We start from the raw sequence: 21669 nt of genomic DNA on the forward strand, positions 1-21669 counted from the left end.
CCCAGGGTGGGTGGTGCTGTCCTGGGCTGGTGGTCCTGGGTTCTATAAGAAAGGCTGAGCAAGCTAAGTGGAGCAAATAAGTAAGCAGCACTCCTTCCTGGCTTCTGCATCAGCTCCTGCCTCCAGGTTCCTGTCCTGTTTGAGTTTCTGTCCTGACTTCCTTCAGTGATCACAGTGACAAGGAAGTATTAGCCGAATAAACCCTTTCCTCTCCAACTTGCTTTGGTCATAGTGTTTCATCACAGCAATGATGTTCTAGTTACTGCTGACTCTCTCTGGACCTCAAGAGTACTGTTGGTGTTAAGCAGGTACCTTAGGCTCTGCAACAGGGCTGCTTGGAAGCCTGGAGGGACCCCTGTCCTGTGAATCTCAGGGAAGAGGAGGCCATACTGTCTTTGGTCTTTGCGGGTAGAGATTAGCCAGGCTGTGAGGTCAGGGGAGGGATCAGGCAGAGTGGTGGCCTCAGCAGGCCAGGGATTAGCAGGTGATACTCCACCCCACCCCCATTCTACCCCACCCCACCACCTGGGGAGCTGCAGCCTCCCTCCCTCCCAGGAAAGCCAGGCTATGGGTACCCTAACCCAGAATACTGAAGCCCTGAAATTTGAGCAAGACGTCCCAGGGTTTGGAATCTTGGGCTGCCTATTCTTTTGCATATATTGGCATATGATTTGCATCTACCTGCATAAATTTAGCATTTTGCATAAATGCTAAACCTGCCATTTAAATTCCCTGTGGTTAGGCTCCTGTAATATTTGGGTGCTGCTCTTCTATAGGGATCCAGGAACTTAAGAAAACACCCTAAGTTTTTTTAAAGAAACTTGCCCAGTGCTTATCCTATCCCAACCTAAGGTCCAACGCCTGTTTGTTTGTTTTGTTTTGTTTTGTTTCCAAGACAGGGTTTCTCTGTGTAGCCTTGGCTGTCCTGGAACTCACTTTGTAGACCAGGCTGGCCTCAAACTCAGATATCCCGAGTGCTGATTTAAAGGCATGTGCCACTACTGCCTGGCAAGGCCAAACTCTTTTTAAAGTTAGACAATAACTGAGCATAGTGGCACACATCTTTAATCCCAGTACTCGAGAGGCAGATGCAGGGGGATCTCTGAGTTCAAAACCAGCCTGGTCTACAGAGTGAGTTTCAGGGCTGCCAGGCATACATAGAGTGACCCTGTTTCAAAAGGCCAAATTAAAAAAAAATACAGAAAGTATATAAACCCGTAATTTAGTAATTTCTGCATTGAGACCTACCCCAACCCTGTAGTGCAGCAGCCCCTGTCACTCTGAGCACACTACCACGTGCCATTTTCTGGGGGTCTTACAGAAGCTGCCTTTAACACAGGTGCCAAAAAAATCCCTACCGCTCATGTCCAGTCCTGTTCCTGCTGTGCCCTGTGCCCATCCTGCAGGCTATAGGTACAGGGCACGCAGGACACAGGTAACATGAGAAGCACAGGAGGGAGCAGAAGCCTGAGAAGCTGGAAAAGGAGATTTCACCCGAAGTTGCCGTGAGTCAGAGATGTAGTCATCGATACCATGGCCAGGGAAGCTTCCTTACCCATGGCAGCCACAGCAGCACAGACTATGAACACCAACCTCCGGGGGCAGCGAGGACCACAGGCTATGTGGCATAGCCTGCAGTGGCAGCAAGCAAGTGCTGCATCGGCATGGCCTCCAGCAGCAGCATGGGTCATAAACACTGGCGTGGCTTGTGGTGGCAGTGCAGACTGGGGACATCCACATGGTCGGGTGGCAGCAAGAACCATGGACACTGGCATGGCATGAGGTGCCAGCCAGACCACGAATACCAGCATGGCCTCCAGCGGCAGCACAGACCTCAGACACCAACATGGCCTGCGACATGCCTTATGCCAAGCAAGTTTATTTAGAAACAATATCTTGGGCTGTAGGTTAGGAGCACTGCCTGCTCTTCTAGAGGTCCTGAGTTCAATTCCCAGCAACTACATGGCTGCTCACAACTATCTATAATGAGATCTGGTGTGCAGGCACACATGCAGACAAAACACTTTATATGAAACAAACAACCAAATAAATAAATCTTTAAAAAAAGTGTTTAGTGGTATCTTAAAAATGGAATATGAACTAGGCATGCTGGCATACAGCTCTAATCCTAGACTCCAGAGGCTGAGTTCAAATCTAGCCATGGGTACATGCTGCGTGACCCTGTGTTGTACACGGCTGTATCCAAGACAAACAGCTGCCATCTGGGGGAGTTCTGCTGTGCCAACTTGCAAAAGATCATGCCAGCTGGGCTTGTTGGCAGTTTGCATCCCCTGAAGGGTGGAGAGAGTCATAAGGCACTCTCTCTCTCTCTCTCTCTCTCTCTCTCTCTCTCTCTCTCGTGTGTGTGTGTGTGTGTGTGTGTGTGTGTGTGTGTGTGTGTGGTGTGCAGCCACCCCCTACCACCTGACATAGACAACTCTGGTCTAACTAAATGTGGCCTTGGAGGGGCTAAGATGAAGGAAGACCCCATCAGGTGGGGCAGCCATGCACCTCCATCTGTGCAACTAAAAGAAAGTCTTCATTCCTGCTGGGTAAAGACTTTCTGGTGTAGATTCTTGGGGGAGGAGCACCCACGTTCCAGAAATATAGCCCTCACCCATGCTCTGTAAGTAAGCCTGATGACCTCACTGGTCCCTCAGAATGAACTTCGGTGAACAGGTGCCATAAAGCCTTGCATGCAGACGCTCAGAGCAATGTGGTTTACAGTGCAAGGTGGAAAAAAGCTTGGTGCCCATGGCTGGGAGTCAGACAGACATCACCACCTAGGACCAACAGGTGCTTCCCAGAAGAGAACAGGCCTCTTCTCTGCAGCAGTGAACAGTACTTTTTTGTTGCTTGTAACTGCTGGGTTTAAGGTGTTCTATTACAGTATGCCTTGGGACAATGGGCTGTGGAGGAAGCTCGAAGCCAGTTTCATTCAACATGCTAAGGGTTGGCCCACAGCTAGGCACACAGTAAGAGCTCCAGATGGTCAGGTTAAATCTCTGCCCCTCACTGAACATCTCATGACCCTAGAAATGACCCAGGTGCTGCTATATCACGGAGCCCCCCTCCCCTGGGCCACTGCCCTTTGCATCTCCTCTACCTCCTGGGTTGGTATCTCTCCTGAGAGTCCAGCCTCAGTTTACCAATGCAGTTAGTTATAAGCCAGGTCTTGGAATCTGTAATGGTCAAGACTGTTAATTTTGGGTATAACTTGGCTGATTAGGAACTAGATCATTGGTGAAGCATGACTTATGGGTGTATCTGGGAATGTGGTTACAGGCAAACTGTCATGGAGGCCATAAAAACTGAAGACTCAGTGTGGGTTGGAAAAATCCACTTGGCTAGTGTTTGGGAAGTAACAGGAAAGTGGAAAGAGAAGAAACTCATTTTCCTTAGCAGGGTGCGGTTCTTCCTGCTGCTGCTGGCCTTGGACCTCAGACTCTGGGTCCTTTGGCCACTTTGGATGCTGTTTCTTGCACCAGCCATTCTTCAGGGATGCTGAGGCCTGGGACCTCTAACAGGGAGTATATCCCAGGATCTTCTGGTCCTGAGACTTCATACTCTCTTGGTTCTGTTTCTCCGGCAACGCTGATAAATACAGACTTTGGTTAAAGCCTTGTCCTGGGCCAGGGTTTGGGTGGTAAGGCTCAAGCTGTTAAAGACTCTCCGCCATAGAGATCCTGCTGAGTCCCAGCACCAGGGCTGGAGATCAAGGACACACTCTTGTCTCCCTGACTGAGCTGCTGGGCTCCTGTCATCTTGAGATTGTCTTCCAGCATCACACAGGTATCCAGGCTATTGCTTGTCCTGCAGCCTCTCTCTGGCTTTGTCAGAGCATTCGGGAAGCCAGGCCCTAGCACTGGGGCAGGTTCCCTAGCAACTCACAGGGCTCGAAGCCTTGTATCTAGGACCCTGCTGGACACTTGGGTGGCTGCTGGCTCCTCTGGGCACCAGCCATCTTTCTACCCTGCCCCCATCCCCTGCTACACATGCTAATCCTTTGCACCCGCCCATCTAGTGCCAATTAATCCTGGCTGTGTCTGACAGGCTGCGTCTGAGCTGCCGAGGGGCATTGAGAAGGTGATTCCTGGCTAGCAGCTGACATCTGAACAGGTAACTCAGAAAGAAGTGGGAGCTCCGTGGGACTCCATGGGGGGGTCCCCATACTCAGCTTAGAGCAAGGCATTGAGGTGCTGAAACAGACCAGGCACGAGAGCTATGGTGTCCCCTCCGCACGCATAGTCTATCCTGTGGCTTAGACGTTGCTATCTTCAGGGCACCCTGAGAAATGTGGATTTGACACCCTAAGAGGGTCTTGGGGGAACCTAGGAATCTGTGTTTTCTGTAGATCCTTCAGAATATTATCAGAATGCTGGTGGTCCACACTACAGATTTTTGGGGTGGTTACCTCTAAGTCTTCTTCCTGCTTCAGGCTCCCCTTTCAAAGTGGGAGGCTAGCAAGATGGGCCTCCAAATTCCCATCCAGAGGAAAACTGGGCTAGTGGGCTGCTTCCCTAGATGGCCTCCAGACAGTTCAGAAATGTAAGCCAGGATTGTTACCCCCTGGTCCGACAGTGGAAGGTCAAGAGAAGGCAGTCAGGGCTCAGGGCAGATCTGAGAGTAAGTTCATCTTGGCCAGAATCACCTTAGGCAAGTCTGTTGGCCCGAGGGATGGATAACCCCTTTACAGGGAGTAGGAGAGGGGCAAGATGGTCCGGAGAATGAGTGGTATCAGAGGGGTGTAGGAACTAGGTGTTAGGGAGGGCTTTCTTCGGGTCTGGTTCTCAGGGCTGTTGGCCAGCGGCTGGGGTCTGTGTGTTCTGCCATGACCTTGGGAGGAGCGTCACTGCGTCCACACCCCGCAGCCAGCAGGGAACTAGAAGAACTCAGTGGTTGTATCTGTCCCCAGTTTCTTCTCTGCAGGCCGATCTGCCTCCGCAACTTAAGCTCTGCCCCCACAGAGGCTGTCCTGGGAGAAGCTGAGCCAGAGCTGGGGCAGAGGTCAAGGTTTTGGGTCAGTCAAGCAGCCTGGCAGTGGGTTCTGGAAAGCTGGACTGGGGCAGGGATCCCTGGCCATGGGGCTACTTTTTTTCAAGGGTCTTGGCAGAGACAGGCAGGGAGGTATAACCTTGGGTAGGCCTGTGTCCTGGGTGGCCTTGTGCCAGCCTTGCCAGCTTTGATGCTGACTGAGCCAGGCCACCCTGCAAGAATTCAGTCTCACCGAGATTGGTTGAAATGTCATCATCAACTATGACAGAGGCATTTTATCTTCAAAGTTAAAAAATGATAAGTGCTGTTATTTTTTTTTTTTAATTTATTTTGGAGAGAAGTCTCACTGTGTAGCTCTGTCTAGCTGGAACTCGCTATGTAGACCAAGCTGGCTTTAAATTCACAGAAATCTGCCTGCCTCTGCCTCCTGGGAGCTGAGATTACATCATCCGGCTAATGTTATCTTGACAATACAGACTTCCCATTAATAAGCCCCTGGTGTTACTTCTCTGTCGTCGGCTTCGGCGGTACATGGCGTTCCACAATCGGTGTTCACACTCAGTACCTATCCCTGTGGCCTCGACCAGCCGTTAGCCCTCAGCATGGGCCGATCACTGGCTAGCAGCTGATATCTGAACAGATAACTCAAAATTAAGTGGGGGCTCTGTTATTGTTCTGAGAATGTTGCCTTTATCAATTTTTCCTTGTTTAGTTTTGGTTTGCTTTGAGATACGGTTTCACTGTGTACCCAGCTGGCCTGGGACTTGCAAGAGGTCTGCCTGCCCCTCCCTCCCAAATGCTGGGACCAAAGACATGTGCCACCATGACTGACTTTCTTAATGGATTGTATTCTCACACTCTGCCCACAAGGTAGGGACTAGAAATATCTCCTGTTTTTGTTTTGCTTTGTTTTTAGTTCAGGCTGGCCTAGTTTCTTCTGCCTCCACTGCTCAAGTGCTAGAGTCTAAGTGGGCACTACCATGCCTGGCTTCAGTGCCCCCACTTTGCAGATAGGCAAACAGAGACTCGGGGAGTCTAAATGATCTGCTCATGACCACAACTGGAGCATGTGCATCGCCTGTCCAGACGAATGTGCTTCTTTTTAGCAGTTCCATATATCCCATTATTGGCTGCATTACGGTTTACTTACTACAGACTTCACCCACAAGGAACGTTCAGATTCTTTTCAATGGCTAGCCTCTGAGAGCTTTTGAAGAAATACTTTTTTAAAATTTATGTATGATTCATTTGAAACACCCCCCCCCAAAAAAAAAAAAAAAACAACAAAACAACTGTTTCCTCAGCTTGGAAACGGATATGCAAAGTATGCAAGATCCATATCAGAGAATACTACTCCATAATAGAAACAAACGAATTAGTGACAGGAACACTTACAAAGGAATCTCAGATGCATAGGCTAACTGAAAGAAGTCATGCTCAAAGGTCACACATGATACAGAAATTTGTCACATTCGAGAATCCAGAATGCAGGGGCGGGGAGCAGTTATGCGTGTCTGGGGCCGGGGTGGAAAAAGGGCAGCACATAATTTCAGAAACCTTGAAAAATATTTATTTTTATTCTGTACGCTTCTGTATTCCAGGTATGTGTGGGTATTCACAGAGGCCAAAGGAAAGTATTGGACCTCCTGTAACTAGAGTTACAGGTGCTTAATAAGCTGCTTGACATGGGTGCTAAGAAACAAGTGTGCATCCTCTGGAAGAGCAGCAAGTGCTCTTACCCTCAGCAGCCACTGCATACTGCTGAAATGATTGTTAAAGATGAGGCGCGGCAAAGGGCATGCACAACGCACGAAGTGGCTGGCAGTGAATGAGGAGAGTTCCTGTGAGCACTGCGGTGGCTTAAAGATTCTGTCACTTACAGGTGTCAGGATGTTGAGCTGGGTCCAGAAGGTGCTGCCTCAGCCTCCGGGGCCCCCTCAGAAGACTGACGAGGGAGCAGGACCACAGCCAGAACCAGAGCCGGAACCTGAAGCAAAACCAGAACCTGAGCCGGAGCCTGAGCCGGAACCAGAGCCGGAACCTGAAACAGCCCCTGAAGAGGCTGCGCCAGAGGTCCAGAGCCTGGTGAGGGGAGAGGGTGAGGAGAGCAGGTTGGCCTTGCTGCCCAGGGACTCATCAGCTTGGGCCACTTGCTCCCCACGGGGTTTCTCAAGAGAGAACATGGGAGCCAGCCGGGAAATGTGGCCACTGGCTCAGGGCACATCTTAACGAAGCCGCACAGGTCCACACAAGGCTTGCTCAAGGCTGTTTCCGTGCAAGGTGAGACAGGCTTTGCGGGCCACGCCATCTCGGCTGCTCAGCCCTGCCGTCTAGAGCATGAGCACAGCTGTATAGAAGGCGTAACAAATGAGAGCACGGCTGTGTGCCGACCAAATTCATTCACGGGGCTGGAGAGGTGGCGCAGAGGGTAAGAGCATTTACCGCGAAGCACCAAGACCTAAGTTGAAATCCCCAGAATCTATGTAAAATCTGGACGCAGTCACACAAGCATCTGTATTCCCAGCGCTTCTCCAGGGAGGTGGATGCAGAGAGGCGGCTCTCTGGATGCTCCCGGGCGGGCTAGCCTGGCTAACACATTGAAAACGCGCAAAGAGACAAGGCGGGAGGTACAAGGACAGCCACCTGAGGTTGACCTCTTAACATAGGCGTGGTACACGGGACCACACTCCCCAAGAACGTGCACACATCAAATACCAGCTTGCATTGGGTAACACACACTATTTATAATACCAGCAACAGGCTCTGAGTAGCCTCTGACCGGATTGCCAGCCTCTGAGTCTAGAGAAGAGACCCTCTAGACTCCGGTCCACGATCCACTTGTCTCCAGCCCGTGAGGAGATTCAGAAAAAGCTTCAGAATAGGCGTAACCCACTTCCTTTAGGTGGTACTTCTTCTATAGAAAGACTTTCTCAATACAGGAAGTAGAAAATTAATATAGCTTTTAAGAAACAGTATTTTTAAAAGATTCATTTTAGATATTATACGTGTGTGTGTGTGTGTGTGTGTGTGTGTGTGTGTGTGTGTGTGTGCGCAGAGACCAGAAGAGGACATCAGATTCCCGGACATAGCTGTGAGCTGCCTGATGGGTGCTGGGACAATAGACATGCTAAAATGGACAAGGGTGGGGAGGTTTCAACCCTAACACAGAATTACAGGCAACTAAGGAATTCTGAGAGCAGGGAAATTTAATATTTCCCAAGAGCACACCAACTGGTTCTCTACTACCAAAGGGTCAGCCCTGAAAACATGCATACAAGCAACACTATACAGACTGAGCAGGTTGCATTTGTGAATTTAGGAACGTGTAGGTATACACATATACATATATGTATATGACAACAATCAATGAATAAAGAAGTCATGAATTTGAAAAAAGAGCAAGGAGAGGTCTATAGAAAGGTTTGGAGGAAGGAAAGGGAAGGAAGAAATTTTATAGTTATATTATCTTTAAAAAAAAAAAAAAGCCCAGCAATGAGAGCACACTCAGGAGGCTGAGGCAGTCAGGTCTTGGAGTTCCAGGCCAGCCTGGTCTACAGAGAGAGTTCCAGGACAGCCAGGGCCACACAGAGAAACCCTGTCTCAAAAAGCCAACAAACAAACAAACAACTTTTAAAAAGATTAGCGTTCCACTGAGTATATACACTTTGAGACAGGAGATGGACTTTTTAATAGTTTATTACATTTGCTTATTGTGTATGCGTGTGTGGGGGTCGGAGGGTAACTCTTCTGTGAGACCTGTCCTCAGGTCGACAGCACACGCTTTTACCCACAGCGCCATCCACCAACTCTTGATTTTTGATCCAAACTGTTCAATCACCATGGGCCAGTTAGCAGTCTGCAGGCTGGCATGGGTCCACGTGCCACATATTGAGGAGCGTTTTTTCTAGAATGTTCGGTCAAGCATATCAGCACTTGCCAGCTCCACATCTCATCTCTTCTTGGGCCTGGCGACAACTAATTTAGCAGCTCAATTAAGCAGATTTCACTTAGCTTCTAATTGATGCTGGACCCCCCCGAGCTTAGAGCAAAAGGCACAAAGAGGAATCAATCAGGCGTTGCCCCGGGGGTCGGCACACAGTCGAGCTCCTTCTGCGGGGAGGCAGGGCTAGGAAGGGACCCAGCTCCAGCCCTGCTCTCACAGCGCTTGCGGGAGCTCACGAGCCAGGGTCATTTCGCCTGTGAAGTTGGAAGCTGGTGAGGCATGCTCCCTAGACACGGAGGCTGGTGGTGGGGTTTTAACTGAGGGGCTGCGGAGGGAAGGCATTTCTGGATGAAAAAAGAAAGTTTTTACTGGGTATGGATGCCCATGGGTGTGTATTTGTATGCAGGTACACGCATATGTGTGCACATGATTCCATGTGTAGGTGCATATTTCTGAGTGTGAGCTTCTGTGTTTCTGCATCTATTTGTCTGATCATGCATTTGCGCATGTCTGTATACATCCATATTTTATACGCCACAAGTACACTTGTGTATATTTTAGATGTGTACATATTTCTATACGTGTGCATGTACATGTGCTTACATAATTGTGCAAATGCCTGTTTATGTGACTGAGCACACACGTACATGTATATATGCGAATTTCTGTCTTTATACCTATGAAAATGTATCTGTATGCACGCATGTCCATGTGTGCACACTGACACATCTAGGCACATGTGTGTGCATGCATGTGTGTATATGAACATAGCTGTATTGCTGACATGTATGTGTGCAAGTAGATACACGTATATGTGTATGAATGCACTGGTTTTCTATATGTGTGCAGACATGTATACCACTGCGTGTGCGCAATAGTAAGATTTGCATGCTCACGTCTCTATGTGCATAGACATAATTATGACCTCGGGGAGAAGTGGGCCTCTTGGGAGACCAGATCTGAAGTATGGGGCTCTTTTCCAGAGGCCCAGAAATCTGTCTCTTCTCTTCCCAGTGTCCTCCAGGCCCAGGTATGAGTATACACCTGTGGGTGTCCTCGTGGAGGCCCATGTGCAGTTGCCTATGACTGCACACCGTGTGCGGGAGAAGAGGTGGTGGTGGGGCAGGGGAGAGGCAAACAGCAGAGGCAGGAAGGAAAGTTTGGGCACCAGGAGGAAGAGGCCTGACCCGGGAGCACCTGTGGGCCTCTGTTCCTCAGTCTGCCCCGTGGCTCTTCCCTCGTCTCAGGCCACTAACGTGGAACAGCTCCTTGGGGGAAGGTGAGGCCCCAGCCTGGGTGCAGGACCCCTGAGGTGTGAGGAAGGAAGGGCCCTGGTGGAGGGTGAGGCCAGCAGGGGTTCGGAGATGATCCTGAAACACGTCATTCAATTTTGGGGCTGCAGGGCCCTAGAACGATGCAGAGCTGTGCTTTCTGCACCAGCCTCATCAAGGCTTAATTCCCGTTTGAACCCTACAGCCACCTGAGGAGCCAGTGAAAGGGGACGACGTGGTTGAGACAGGTCCTAGCCTTCAAGGTGAGTGCTGGGACCCAAGCTGGCTGGGCAGGGGCTAGGGGTCTCCTCTCAGAGCCTGGCAGCAGCTCACTTCACAGATGATGAAGTAGAGCCTCGGGGAGGCTTGGAGTGAGCTGGGCTGAGAAGCTCACCCCTTAACTCTTGGTGCCCTCTTTCTGCCCTGTCTCTGACTTCTTGATCTCCCTAGCAAGTGAGAAATATGGAGACTTCTTTTTTTTTTTTTTTTTTTTTTTTTTTTTTGCCAGAGGCCCAGGAAGCTGACCCTCCTCAGCCCACCTTCCAGACCCAGACTGATGTTGCCACGGTGAACAGGTACCGTATCACCCTCTCCCCTCCCAACTGCCCCCTTCAGGGAGCACTAGCATGGAGAGGACAGCTGTGAGTCAGGTCTGTGGCTGGTCAGTAGAGGCCCGGAGCATCAGGAAATGGGCGGGGGAGCTTTTATGGAGGTTGGAAGTGTTCTGAGCACTGTGGGGATGACGGCCATGGAAATGTGGGCGGGGAGGCCACGGTAATGTGGGGGAGCCAGAATGGTACCAATGATGGGGTGCACCAGTTAGTGCTGGAGCTGCTGATTTCCCAGTGAAGCCCGTGGTCCTCATGGTCAGCCATTCTCGTCTGCAGAGTTTGTTCAGCAAAGCAGATCTTGGGCTGGGGCTAATGAGAGGCCAGGACTTAGGATCCCCACAGGAACTGATCAGCTTCTGCCTCTGCCTCCAGAGATACCCTAAGGCAGTGCTTCTCAACCTCCCTAGTGCCGAGACTGTGTAATACAGTTCCTCATGTTGCGGTGAACCCCCCCATCCATAAAATTGTTTTTGTTGCTACTTTATGACTGTAATTTTTCTACTGTTATGAATCATAATGTAAATATCTATGTTTTCCAATGGTCTTAGGCAACTCTCTTGAAAGGGTCCTGTGAGCCTTGAGGGTCGTGACCCACAGAACCACTGCTGTCAGGGAATCCTTTTGGAGTACCAAACGTGAGGATGCTGGCAGGGACAAGCTAATTGGGGTATATGTAGAGAGAGACTGCTTGTGCTGTTTGGAGCAACTGGAGGGCAGGTCCCAAAGGTCTTCCTGGCCTTTTTGGCTAGGGATTGGAGGGTACCTTGTGTTTTTCAGAGAGGGACTGAGGTTTTAGAGACTCACCATGGAGAGACTGATTCATGTCAAATCCTTTGTGATACTGTGGACAGTCACTCTGATGGAGTGAGGGGTTGAGAGCAGACTCATGTCCCTCATCCCTTGGCAGCCCCAGGGCCTGGATGCTGAGCTGGTTCTGGAAGGGCATGGAGAAGGTTGTGCCACAGCCCGTCTGTAGCGGCGGCGTGGGAGACCCGGATCAGGTGCAAGGGCAGGTCGACCCGAGGGTGGGGTTAGGGTCAGCAGGGGATTGTAGAGCCTAGGGAGGCTGCTCCTTGGACTCTCTGTAATGTCTGCCTGTCTCAGCAGGGTGGAGCACAGATCCGGGGGCCCTGTGGCACTGGGAACCCAGGTAAGTAAAAAAGGCAGATGGCTTTCCAGGGGTGGGAACCTCCAAGGGGCTACTGGGATGGGACCAGCAGTGGGAAGAATTTCCATGGTCCATGGGAGTGGCTCACCCACGGGCCTTGGGCAGCCAGAGCTGAGTGGTCAGTGCTGCTCCAGGCAGATGTTTGCCCTCTTCCCTCCCTTCTTTCTCCTTCTCTTCATTTCCCCTCACTTTCTCCTCTTCCCCTTCCTCTCTGCTCCCTTTTTCTTTTTCCTACCTTGCCTCCTCTTTCTCCATTGACTTCATGGATATTTTTCAATCTGTTCACATATAAAGCAAAATATCGTGCATTTTAATTGCTACCAATGTATGTTTCATTATTCAAATGCTTTTGTAATCAGGATAAACCCTACCTATTTCCTCAGGTATGTCTCATGTCTTCCTGGTGAAAACCGCCAGCCTTTCCTCTAGATTTTGAGATTTGCAGTTGCTGTCTCTCTGCAGCCAGGACAGTCTCTAAGTGCAGTTTTGGACCCACTGAGCAACCTTTCCTTATCCTGCCTCTCTGTCCTTTATTTCCTGGCTCTGCAGGGTCGGCTGATGGCTCAGATGAAGCTCCAGACACTGAGTAAGTTCTTGCCAGCAAGAGTCACTGTTGTCTGTAGCAGGCCAAGCAGCGTGCATAGAGCTGAGAGCATCTATGGCCTGTGTGTCCTGAAGGGTGTCCCTTCCCTCTTTTCGATCTTGCTTTTTTTATCTGTAGCATGGGGTGCTGTCTTGGGCTGCCCATGCTTTCTGCTGTTTGCTTGGGACTGTACAGGGCCACCTCTGAGAAGGAAAGGGAGCCTGGATGAGCTCTGTGTCGACAGACTTCTGGGAGTATGGGGGTGATGAGGCATCTGAAACAGGATGGCTTGGACCCCTACAGGACGGGATGGGGGGCATGTGAACTTGGTTGCCTCGGTGTCACAGCCTATGACTTCTCAAAAGAAGCTGCCTTGTCAGTGAGAGTGTCAGGCCAGGTGGGGACAATGGCACACTGAGGAGTGTGCTCAGGGAGGGGCCCTGCCCAGTTTCAGCCACTTTTTTGCCTGGTCTAACTGTGGAGCCTCCTGTGTTTTAAGAAAAGCCACAGATCACACTGGACACAGGGCACATAGCTGTGACCTATAATGCCAGAACTGGAGGGCTGAGGTTGGGGAGTCATGAATTTGAACCCAGTTGGGGCTTCATAGCTAGACCCTGTCCCAAAAGCAAAACAAAAACAAACAAATAAAAATAAAGCCAGGAGGGAGCTACAGAGAGGATACAAAGTGAATAAAGTGTAATTAATAATTTATTTTAAATAAATAAAAATAAAGCCAAAGTCTAGAAACCAAGGATTTGTTATAAAGTCCTTAAAAAGTACCTATTGCCAGTTTTTAAGTTTCCAGGTTGCTATGTCCCTAATCAGCCCGAAGAACCATTCTGTGATTTCTGCAAGAAACCCAGACTCACACCTTCCGCCCAACCACCTCCTTCCATCCAGCCCTTCGCTCACTCACTCCTTAGACCGTTGGCTCCTTCCCCAGGCGGAGGAGGCTGGCTAGCCCTAGACCCTGGTGATTAGCCAAGATAGCTCTGATGGACCTGATTTCAGGCTACCCACTTGCTGACCGCTGACCCTTCTATAGGCCAAGCCTGTGGCTGCTCAGGTGGCTTGAGCAGAACCTGGAGAAAGTGCTGCCTCAGCCCCCTACACCCTCTCAGGTAAGTGATGAGTTGGGGGTGGGTAGCTGACCACTGGGGAGGCTTGGGGCCCAGAGAGCTGCCCATTTCAGTTGGCCAATCCCCAACATCCACTTGAGGGTAGATCTTTTCCTTGCAGTGTCCTTCATGGGAAGAGTGACTGACTAGGGCCTAGGAACATTCGGGAGCAAAACAGAGCCACTGCAGTAATCACTTTTCTTGGAGATGAGACAAAATTCCTGATGAAAGATGTTTAAAGAGTTTATATTAGCTCATGGGTTAAAGTGGGCATCATCTATCATGGTGGGAAACCATGGCAACACGTCACATTGCATCTGCAGTCAGGAAGCAGGCAGAAGTGAATGATGATGGGTGTCTGTCTGTCTGTCTCTCTGTCTCTTTCTTAAACATTTTTGTTTTGTCTGGAACCCCAGCTCAGGGGATGGTGCCGCCCACATTCAGAGCGAGTCACCCCTCCTCAGTTAAACCTAAAAGACCCGCCCAGAGGTGTGTCTTCTAGGTGACCCTGAATCAGGTTAACAAAGGAGATTGACCATCGTAACCCAGCCACCAGCATCACGCACGTGTGTATGCACACATGTCTACGTGTGTGAGCACATGGGGCCAGGACATGGCTAGTCAAGGTGGGGTACATGCAGGGCTGGCTTTGACCATGTCCCATCTCTGTCACCCAGGCCTGGAAAGCTGAACCCGAGGCTGTTGTCTTGGACCCAGGTATAGAGAAGGAGTGGAGGGGCTTTCTAAGTGGTCAGAGGGTGGGCTCCAGGGGGAGCCTGAGAGAGAGAGACAGAGAAAAAGTGTGTGTGTGTGTGTGTGTGTGTGTGTGTGTGTGTGTGCGCACGTGTGTGATCTCAGGGAAGCTTTAGCTGTCAGCCAGGCAAGGGGAGAGTTCACGCCTTGCTAATACCTCCTCAGTCAGATATGGGACTCCAGTAACTTGAGTGAGCTGGACTTCACAAGCTTGGATATGTCCCGCCCCTTTCCCTTCCTGGGCCGTTTGATGTTAGAGGGGTCCGGAAGGGGCTGTTTACCCATCCATGTCAGTTATCCCGATCTGGCCCTTTATACCCAGGAGGGGTTGGATAAAGCCCTGCTAAGGGGTCTTTAGTGCTGGCTCTCCTACCATTCAGATCCTCCAGAACCCCCACTGGAGATAGAGCCCACCGAGAGCTCCTCCCAGCCTAATCCTGGAATCCTGGAACCTGAGGAGGAGCCTGCAGCAGAGCTCCAGCCTAGCTTCCAAGTCTCTTCCCTGCCACCACCTGGGGACCCTGTCAGGTGAGCCCTCTAAAAGCCACACCCCTACAAGGGCAGGCTCAGTGCTTTGCTCTAGTCCGGCACTAATTTGCTAAGTTAGAAAGTTAAAAACATCCACTTGGGTGGAAACACAACCTAATCAGCATCTTTCTCCATTTCTCCATCAGTCAGACTGGGGGAGTATGCTTTTTTTTTTTTTTTTTTAAGTATGTACTAAGTGCCCACCTGTAATCTCGGGAAGCTAGGCAGCAGGAACGTCATAAGTTCAAGGCCAACTTGAACTTTATAGACAGCTCTTGCCTCAAAACAAGGGAAACATACACATATACCTCTATCAAAAACAAATTACATGTATTCTTTTACATCTTCTTTTTACACACACACACACACACACACACACACACACACACACAGTCCCTCAGGCTCTGGAGAGATGGCTCAGTGATTAGGAGTATTTGCTGTATAAGCTCACTTCATGAGCTTGAGGGCCAGAATTCAGATCCCAGCATCCAAGTCAAAGTGGCTGTGGTCCTGTGCAGGCCTGCAAGCCCAGCCCGGAGGCTGGGGATAGAGGAAGGACGATTGCTTGCTGGCTACCACCCTGCTGAAAAGACTTGAGCTCTAGGTTAGGCAGACACTCTGCCTCAAGTTTAGGGAGAGACCCTGCCTCAAAGGAACAAGACAGAGATAGAGGAAGGTACCTGACGTCCTTCGCTGGTGTCTGTACCCTTGCACAGACGCACACACACCTATTTATGTATATAAACTGCACACGCATACATACACTTTTTACAAAGCCCTCAGAGGTGTTTTTTATTTGTTTGTTTGTTTGTTTCAAGACAGGGTTTCTTGGCTGTCCTAGACTCAATTTGTAGACCAGGCCGACCTCGAACTCACAGGAATCCACCTGCTTCTGCCCCCCAGGGTGCTGGGATTGCAGGCATGCACCACCACACCCGGCTTCAGAGGTGGTTTTCTATACCGGTTCTACTTCATTCTCTCAGTCACTGCAAAGAGCTACATGATGCTTCATTTACTTAACCACACAGGAGCGTTTAGAATCCTTTCACATTTTTCCTGCAACCAAAAACCTTGTACATGCCCTATTGGGTGGCAAGGAGTAAACCTGTGGGGTTCGTGGACCAAAGGCTACATGCATTTTAAAGTCGAGATGGGTGCTGCCCAGTGCTCATACCCCGGGGTGTGTGTGTGTGTGAGAGAGACTGGAAATGCATACGTGAAGTGAGTTGCAGATGAGAGCTGAGATGACCTACCTGCTACGGCTGCCTGGGAAAGATGGGGAGGGGGGAAGGAAGGGGCCCTCAGCGTTAGAGACCCACAGTTGGCTTCTGACATGACCTGCCTCATGGGCAGGCTTGTTATTTGCCCCAATTCCTCACCCCAAGTCTTCTCACCTGGACTGGGCTCCTCTCTCCTCTACAGGCTGATCGAGTGGCTCCTACACAGGCTGGAGATGGCCCTGCCACAGCCCGTGTTCCATGGGAAAGCCACGGAGCAAGTGAGTAGACAGCCAGGGAGACGAGGCCCTGGCTGGGGGGTAGCGAGGGAGGGGTCTTGGAAGCTCAGATAAGGGTTGGATGGTTGGCCTGTGTTCCTGGGGCTGGGGACCCAGCAAGAAGGGAGGCGTCAATGCTAGCTCAGCCTTGAAGCCTGCCTGTTGTGCACACATTTGCTCAGGCACTGCAGCCACAGGGCTGGGCCATCAGCCAGGAGCTTACAGGCTAGGGACTTTGACAGGAGTATAGGAGCGCAGAGATAGAGCCTCCCAGAGCATCAAGGAAAGCTTGCCAGTGGAAGTGACCCCAAGGATGCACAAGGATTCAGAGAGCAGGAAAGTTCCAGGATCCCAGGAAGCTCACTGTCTCCTGGCAGCTTAGGACCCAAACATGGGTGATGGGGAACCAGGGCTTTGATCATCTTTCTTTTTTCTTTTTTTCATCAAAATTCTAGGGCCTAATTTTCTTTTCTGGGGGAATGACTCACGTCTCCACAGAAGCATCTAGACCTGGGAAGTGGGAAGCCTATTCTCAGGCTTAGCAGAATTGTTCACCTATTTCTCAGGGGGATAATATCCCAGGGCAAATGTCATTTGACCCGGTCCTTACTTTATCCCCCTGAGAAATAGGTGAACAATTCTGCTACCGCCCAGCTTGTGAAAAAACAAAGGAAAGATCTCTGAGAGTAAGAAGTTTCAGCCAGAGAGAGGTGGGCCTGGAGTGGCCCAGGGCCTCTGGGTCCCAACACCTCTGAGCAGGCACTTCACTGTAGCTGTTTCAGGGCGTCTCATGGAGCCAAGTACCCCATTCTTCCCTCATTGGCTCTAGGCCCAGCAGAGATTTCCTTCTCTGTTTCATGGGAGGTGAGCCAGGAGCCAGACATCCTGGGTCCACACCCAGTTCTACACATCCCTCCCCTCCTAGCTGGCTGAGAGAGGCCGAGCAGAGGTACTGGAAGGCAGGCTTATGTTTCATACCCTTCATCATGCTGTCTTTGATGGTACAGAGAGCTCTCTGGCTTCAGAGATTTTTCAAGCATAAAAAGGGCTGGAGGGCAGGAACCATTAGCTAATAAAGAAGCTTTGCCGACAATGGACCCTGAGGACCAGGGCAGCAGGGGAAGCAGGGAAGGTATGGAAAAGACTTCCAGGTGTTGGAAGGAGAGGGTGGCCATTTCATAGAGCAAGCAGAAGAGAGGCAGTCCAGCCTGAGCAGAAGTCAGGAGCAAGCTGTGGTCCTGGAGGGAGAAGGGACCAGAGCGACCTCAGGAGAGCAAGTGGGAGCAGGGAGCTGAGACAATGGATCCTCTGCAGGTCCCAGTGGGAAAGGGAAATATACACACTGGAGGGAGCAGGCGAGGCAGCCACTGCAGATCTACTCTTTTCTCCCCACGTAGGAGCCTGGATGCCCTGATACGTGTGATGTGCAGACTAGTAAGTACCGTGCGCAACAGGTACCATGTTCATTTCAGGGAGGACGGCTCGACATACTTAGGTCTGAGTCGGAGGCACAGCTAGGGTCTCCTAACCTGGAGCTGAGAGAGCCCGCTAGTGCTGGGTTCCTTTGGATAACAGGAACAGAGCTGGTGGCTACAGCGTTTCCTCCCTGGCTTCCAGCCTTCGTCAGGAAAACAACTGTGAAGCCAAGTCCACACCCCTTTCCTGTTGGCAACTGCCCAGAACTGGGGACTGGACTCTGGAAGCTGGGTGTGTGGGTGTGTTTGGGGAAGAGGTGAGGAATGGGATTTTCTTGGGAAACAGACTCTAGGGACTCCAGGGCCCTTGCGTCAGGATTCCCTCCCCTGTGATGAGTTGGAAGGTATGTGATAGCACCATTGGAAGACAGAAGGCTGAGGCTAGGCGGGGACAGTACCACTGGAAGTGGATAATATACTGGCAGGTGGTAGACAGTCATTCATTCATACATCCAACATCTCAAGTTTAGGGAGAGACCCCGCCTCAAAGGAACAAGGCAGAGATAGAGGAAAGTACCTGACATCTATCTGCATACGTGTGCGAGCACATGGGGCCAGGACATGGCTAGTCAAGGTGGGGTGTTTGCTGCCACCTCCAAGAGCATTCTGAAACTGAGTGACCACAGTGGCCAGGAACACAGACAAGCAGCCCAGGCCATGGAGGTGAGAGAGTTGACAGTAACTAGAACAACACTCAGTGGGAGGAAGAAAGCTGGCCAGCTTCTAGGTGGGGGCACGCTCACTTTCTTCTGGGAATCCTGCCCATCCTAGAAGATTCGGGGACCTTGTGGCTATTAGAGCAGTTTCAGAATGCTCCTGGAGACCATGGTCAAAGGGCAAACCTTGGAGAACCAGAGGCACCTGGTTCACTAAGTCAGTAAGCAGAGACGAGGCCCCATTTGGCCAGGCAGGTGATTACTCAGTCAGTCTGAAGTTCAAGGGCCAAAATTTTCCGAAGCAGGGAGCGTCTGTACACTGCAAAGGGCTCCAGTGGAAGCCAGGTCCTCCTGACTTCCTCTTTGCTCTCTGGAAGGGTGTGGCATTCTCAGCTGGCTGCACTCAGGTACCCACAGATCCAGGAAAGGGCAGGTCTTTGGTGGACACCGGGCCTGAATAGGTACAGGCTTAGCACACAGACCAGGAGTGTGTGTAGGTTTGTCCCATGTGGCTGCCAGGACAGATGTGCATAGGTCCACAGTTGAGGTGCTGACAGGGTCCTGGAGTCCTTTGAGACTCTAGGAACGGGGCATCCTTGCAGCTCTCCTGACCACCTTAGGCCTCCTTAGCTTCTAGCTGCCCTTATTTCTGCTCCCTGTCCTCTCTGCTCATCTCTCCCTTGGACAGGCATCTGTTGCTGAGTAGAAAGCAGCTTCCTAAACTCAGGAGGCTCTTGCTTTGAGATCTTGAGGTCAATCATGTTTTCAAAGACCCTATTTCCAAATAAAGTAACATTTACATAGACTAGGATAGAACCTGAGCATGTCTTTTTCAGGGACACTGTTGAACTTACTACATGGGGTGGCTAAGGGTCAGGGGACAAATGTTTATTTCCTTCCTCTGCTCTGCCCCCTAGCCTCCCCATCCAACCATCTTCTGCTTGGTCACTCAGATGCTTGTCCATCCATCCATCCATCCATCCATCCATCCATCCATCCACCCATCCTCTGCTTGGCCACTTAGATACTTATCCATCCTTCCATCCATCTATCCATCCATCCTCTGTCCACTCAGGTGCCCATATTTCTATCACCTCCTTTGTTTCAGGGGTGACAGCAGCTGGAGGCCTCTGAAACAAAGGAGAGGGGACCTGGGGAGCCAATGGACAAATGGACGGATGGATGAAGGACAGAAGGATGCCTCAAGAGAAGACCTTTTAGGAGGCAGTGACTGCTAATCTCCACACTCCTTCAACCCCCCCAGCCCTCTGCACCCCCAGGCAGGATAGAGGAAGCCAGAGTTGTTAAGTGCAACCCCAGAGCTTCCTCTTGGGGCTCTAGGCCAAGGGGCAGCATCCATATCAGACAAGGGCAAGGAGGAGGACGTCCTGGTGGGAGACTATGGAAATTCCTATTGAGGCTTCAGTGTCCAATGTCTGAGCATGATCGCACAGGGGTACCTGGCACTATCCACACTGCCACAAGACACAGTTTCCCTACAAACGGTTCCCCCAAGGCCTACCCTAGTTCTCTCTCCTAAGAGTCAGGAACCACCACAGACTGTGACATTGTAATTGACATTAAAGAGCGTGACTTTGTACCTCAAACCTGTGGCTGCATGATATACTCAGGACAAGTCTGAAAGAAGTCTTATGTTTTCTTTATTTAGATAGGTTCTTGCCGATTTCCAACTCTCCATCCTCCTGCCTCAGCCTCCAGTTGTTGGAATTGCAAGTATACCCCCTGAGCCCTGTAATACTTAGGCATTAAAGAGAGGTGGGTTGAATAGGCATTGCCTATGGTACTGAGGTTGTAGGATGGAGGAATTTGTCAGGGACCCTGAGGTGTCAGATGCCCCTATTTGTCTTTATTTTGATTGATTCTTAAACAGAATATTTGTTTTCCTAGGCTGGAAATGTCCTCTTCCCTGCATTGTCCCCTGCTAGGTCTGGGGAGGACCCTGCAGCTAGTAAAAAAATAACCTTTAAAAAAAATCAGCATTCAGACCAGACATGGTAGTGTGCACCTGTAGTCCCAGCACTCAGAAGGTAGAGGCAGGCAGATCTTTAATGGCCAGCCTGGTCTATAAAGCAAGTTCCAGGACAGCCAGGCCTATCCAGAGAATCCTTGTCTCAATAAATAAATAAATAAATAAATAAATAATAGATAGATAAACTTCAGCTTTCCACAGAAGGGTCTGAGTTCTGACAGAAACTGGAAATTGTGTGGCTGTGGTGGTCCATGCTGTGCTCATGAAAACGGTCTAAATAGCACCTGTCACCTGCAGGCAGACGGTCCTTGTCGCCTCATTCTTATCTACCATCTGAATTTGAGTAGGCATTGGGTTGCCAGCTCAACCCAATGCCTTGAGCTGGCAGTGAGAAAGGGCAGTCTTGCACAGAGAATAACGTGGGAAATGCCTGGAGGTGAGGGGCACGGGGCTGGAGAACCTCGGGCAGGTCAGCTACCTGGGATCCTGAGTCCTTGATGGTGAAGTCAAAACCAGCAGTTTAACTAAACCTGCAAGGACGAGGCTCTAGGCCCTGAAAGTGGCTGAGCAGGGACTGGCTTTACACAGATTATGCTGGGGCTGAGCAAATCCTGCAGGCGGGGGATGTACTCTAGGCAGGAGCCCATCTCACATGACCGGGCTCAATTATGAAGAATGGCCTACCTCCAGACCTCATGACTCGGGTATGGGCATCCTGGGAATCTGCCTTTCTGAGAGGCTCCTGCCTCCGCACGTGATTTTGGTGATGGGAGTGCTAGACCATACCTTCAGAGATGTGTGTGGTGAGGGAGGGTCTGCGCTGCAGAGCAGAGTAAGCCAGAGGAGATGTAGCCTGGGCTAGAGGGAAGGGAAGACATGAGCCATGCTTGCTACAGAGGATAGATTGAAGCCTGGGCACTGGCTTTCAGGACACCTGAGGCCAGAGCATCTGGTCTGGCGAGAGCCTATGTGCCCAGATGCCCTTACAGCTGGCCCCGAGAACAGGAGCTTCTATCTCATGGGTGCAGCTGGCTGCCACTGACAGGGGTCAGAATCTCATGCAATGGCTCTGGAGGCAAC

The 21669-nt window shown here is 50.7% G+C and overlaps 1 protein-coding gene across 2 annotated transcripts in view; it reads left to right on the forward strand.

Annotated features, from left to right (window-relative positions):
* The first annotated feature begins 6885 nt into the window (after positions 1-6885).
* The window catches only part of Cngb1 (cyclic nucleotide gated channel subunit beta 1), a 59224-nt gene continuing 44440 nt past the window's right edge, over positions 6886-21669 (forward strand). Inside the window, exons 1-12 of one of the 2 annotated variants that reach the window (XM_021641605.2) lie at positions 6886-7080; positions 10415-10472; positions 10718-10784; positions 11728-11845; positions 11925-11970; positions 12538-12574; positions 13620-13695; positions 14370-14409; positions 14826-14973; positions 16396-16471; positions 17866-17902; positions 19708-20151. In XM_021641605.2, the coding sequence (XP_021497280.1) occupies positions 6886-7080; positions 10415-10472; positions 10718-10784; positions 11728-11845; positions 11925-11970; positions 12538-12574; positions 13620-13695; positions 14370-14409; positions 14826-14973; positions 16396-16471; positions 17866-17902; positions 19708-19733 (924 nt within the window). In that variant the 3' untranslated portion in view covers positions 19734-20151. Of the gene's footprint in view, positions 7081-10414; positions 10473-10717; positions 10785-11727; positions 11846-11924; positions 11971-12537; positions 12575-13619; positions 13696-14369; positions 14410-14825; positions 14974-16395; positions 16472-17865; positions 17903-19707; positions 20152-21669 lie in introns of those variants that run through there. The other variant, XM_021641604.2, reaches the window with a different exon arrangement.

Source organism: Meriones unguiculatus, chromosome 10, assembly GCF_030254825.1.
Source record: "Meriones unguiculatus strain TT.TT164.6M chromosome 10, Bangor_MerUng_6.1, whole genome shotgun sequence".
NCBI classification, from domain to species: domain Eukaryota; kingdom Metazoa; phylum Chordata; class Mammalia; order Rodentia; family Muridae; genus Meriones; species Meriones unguiculatus.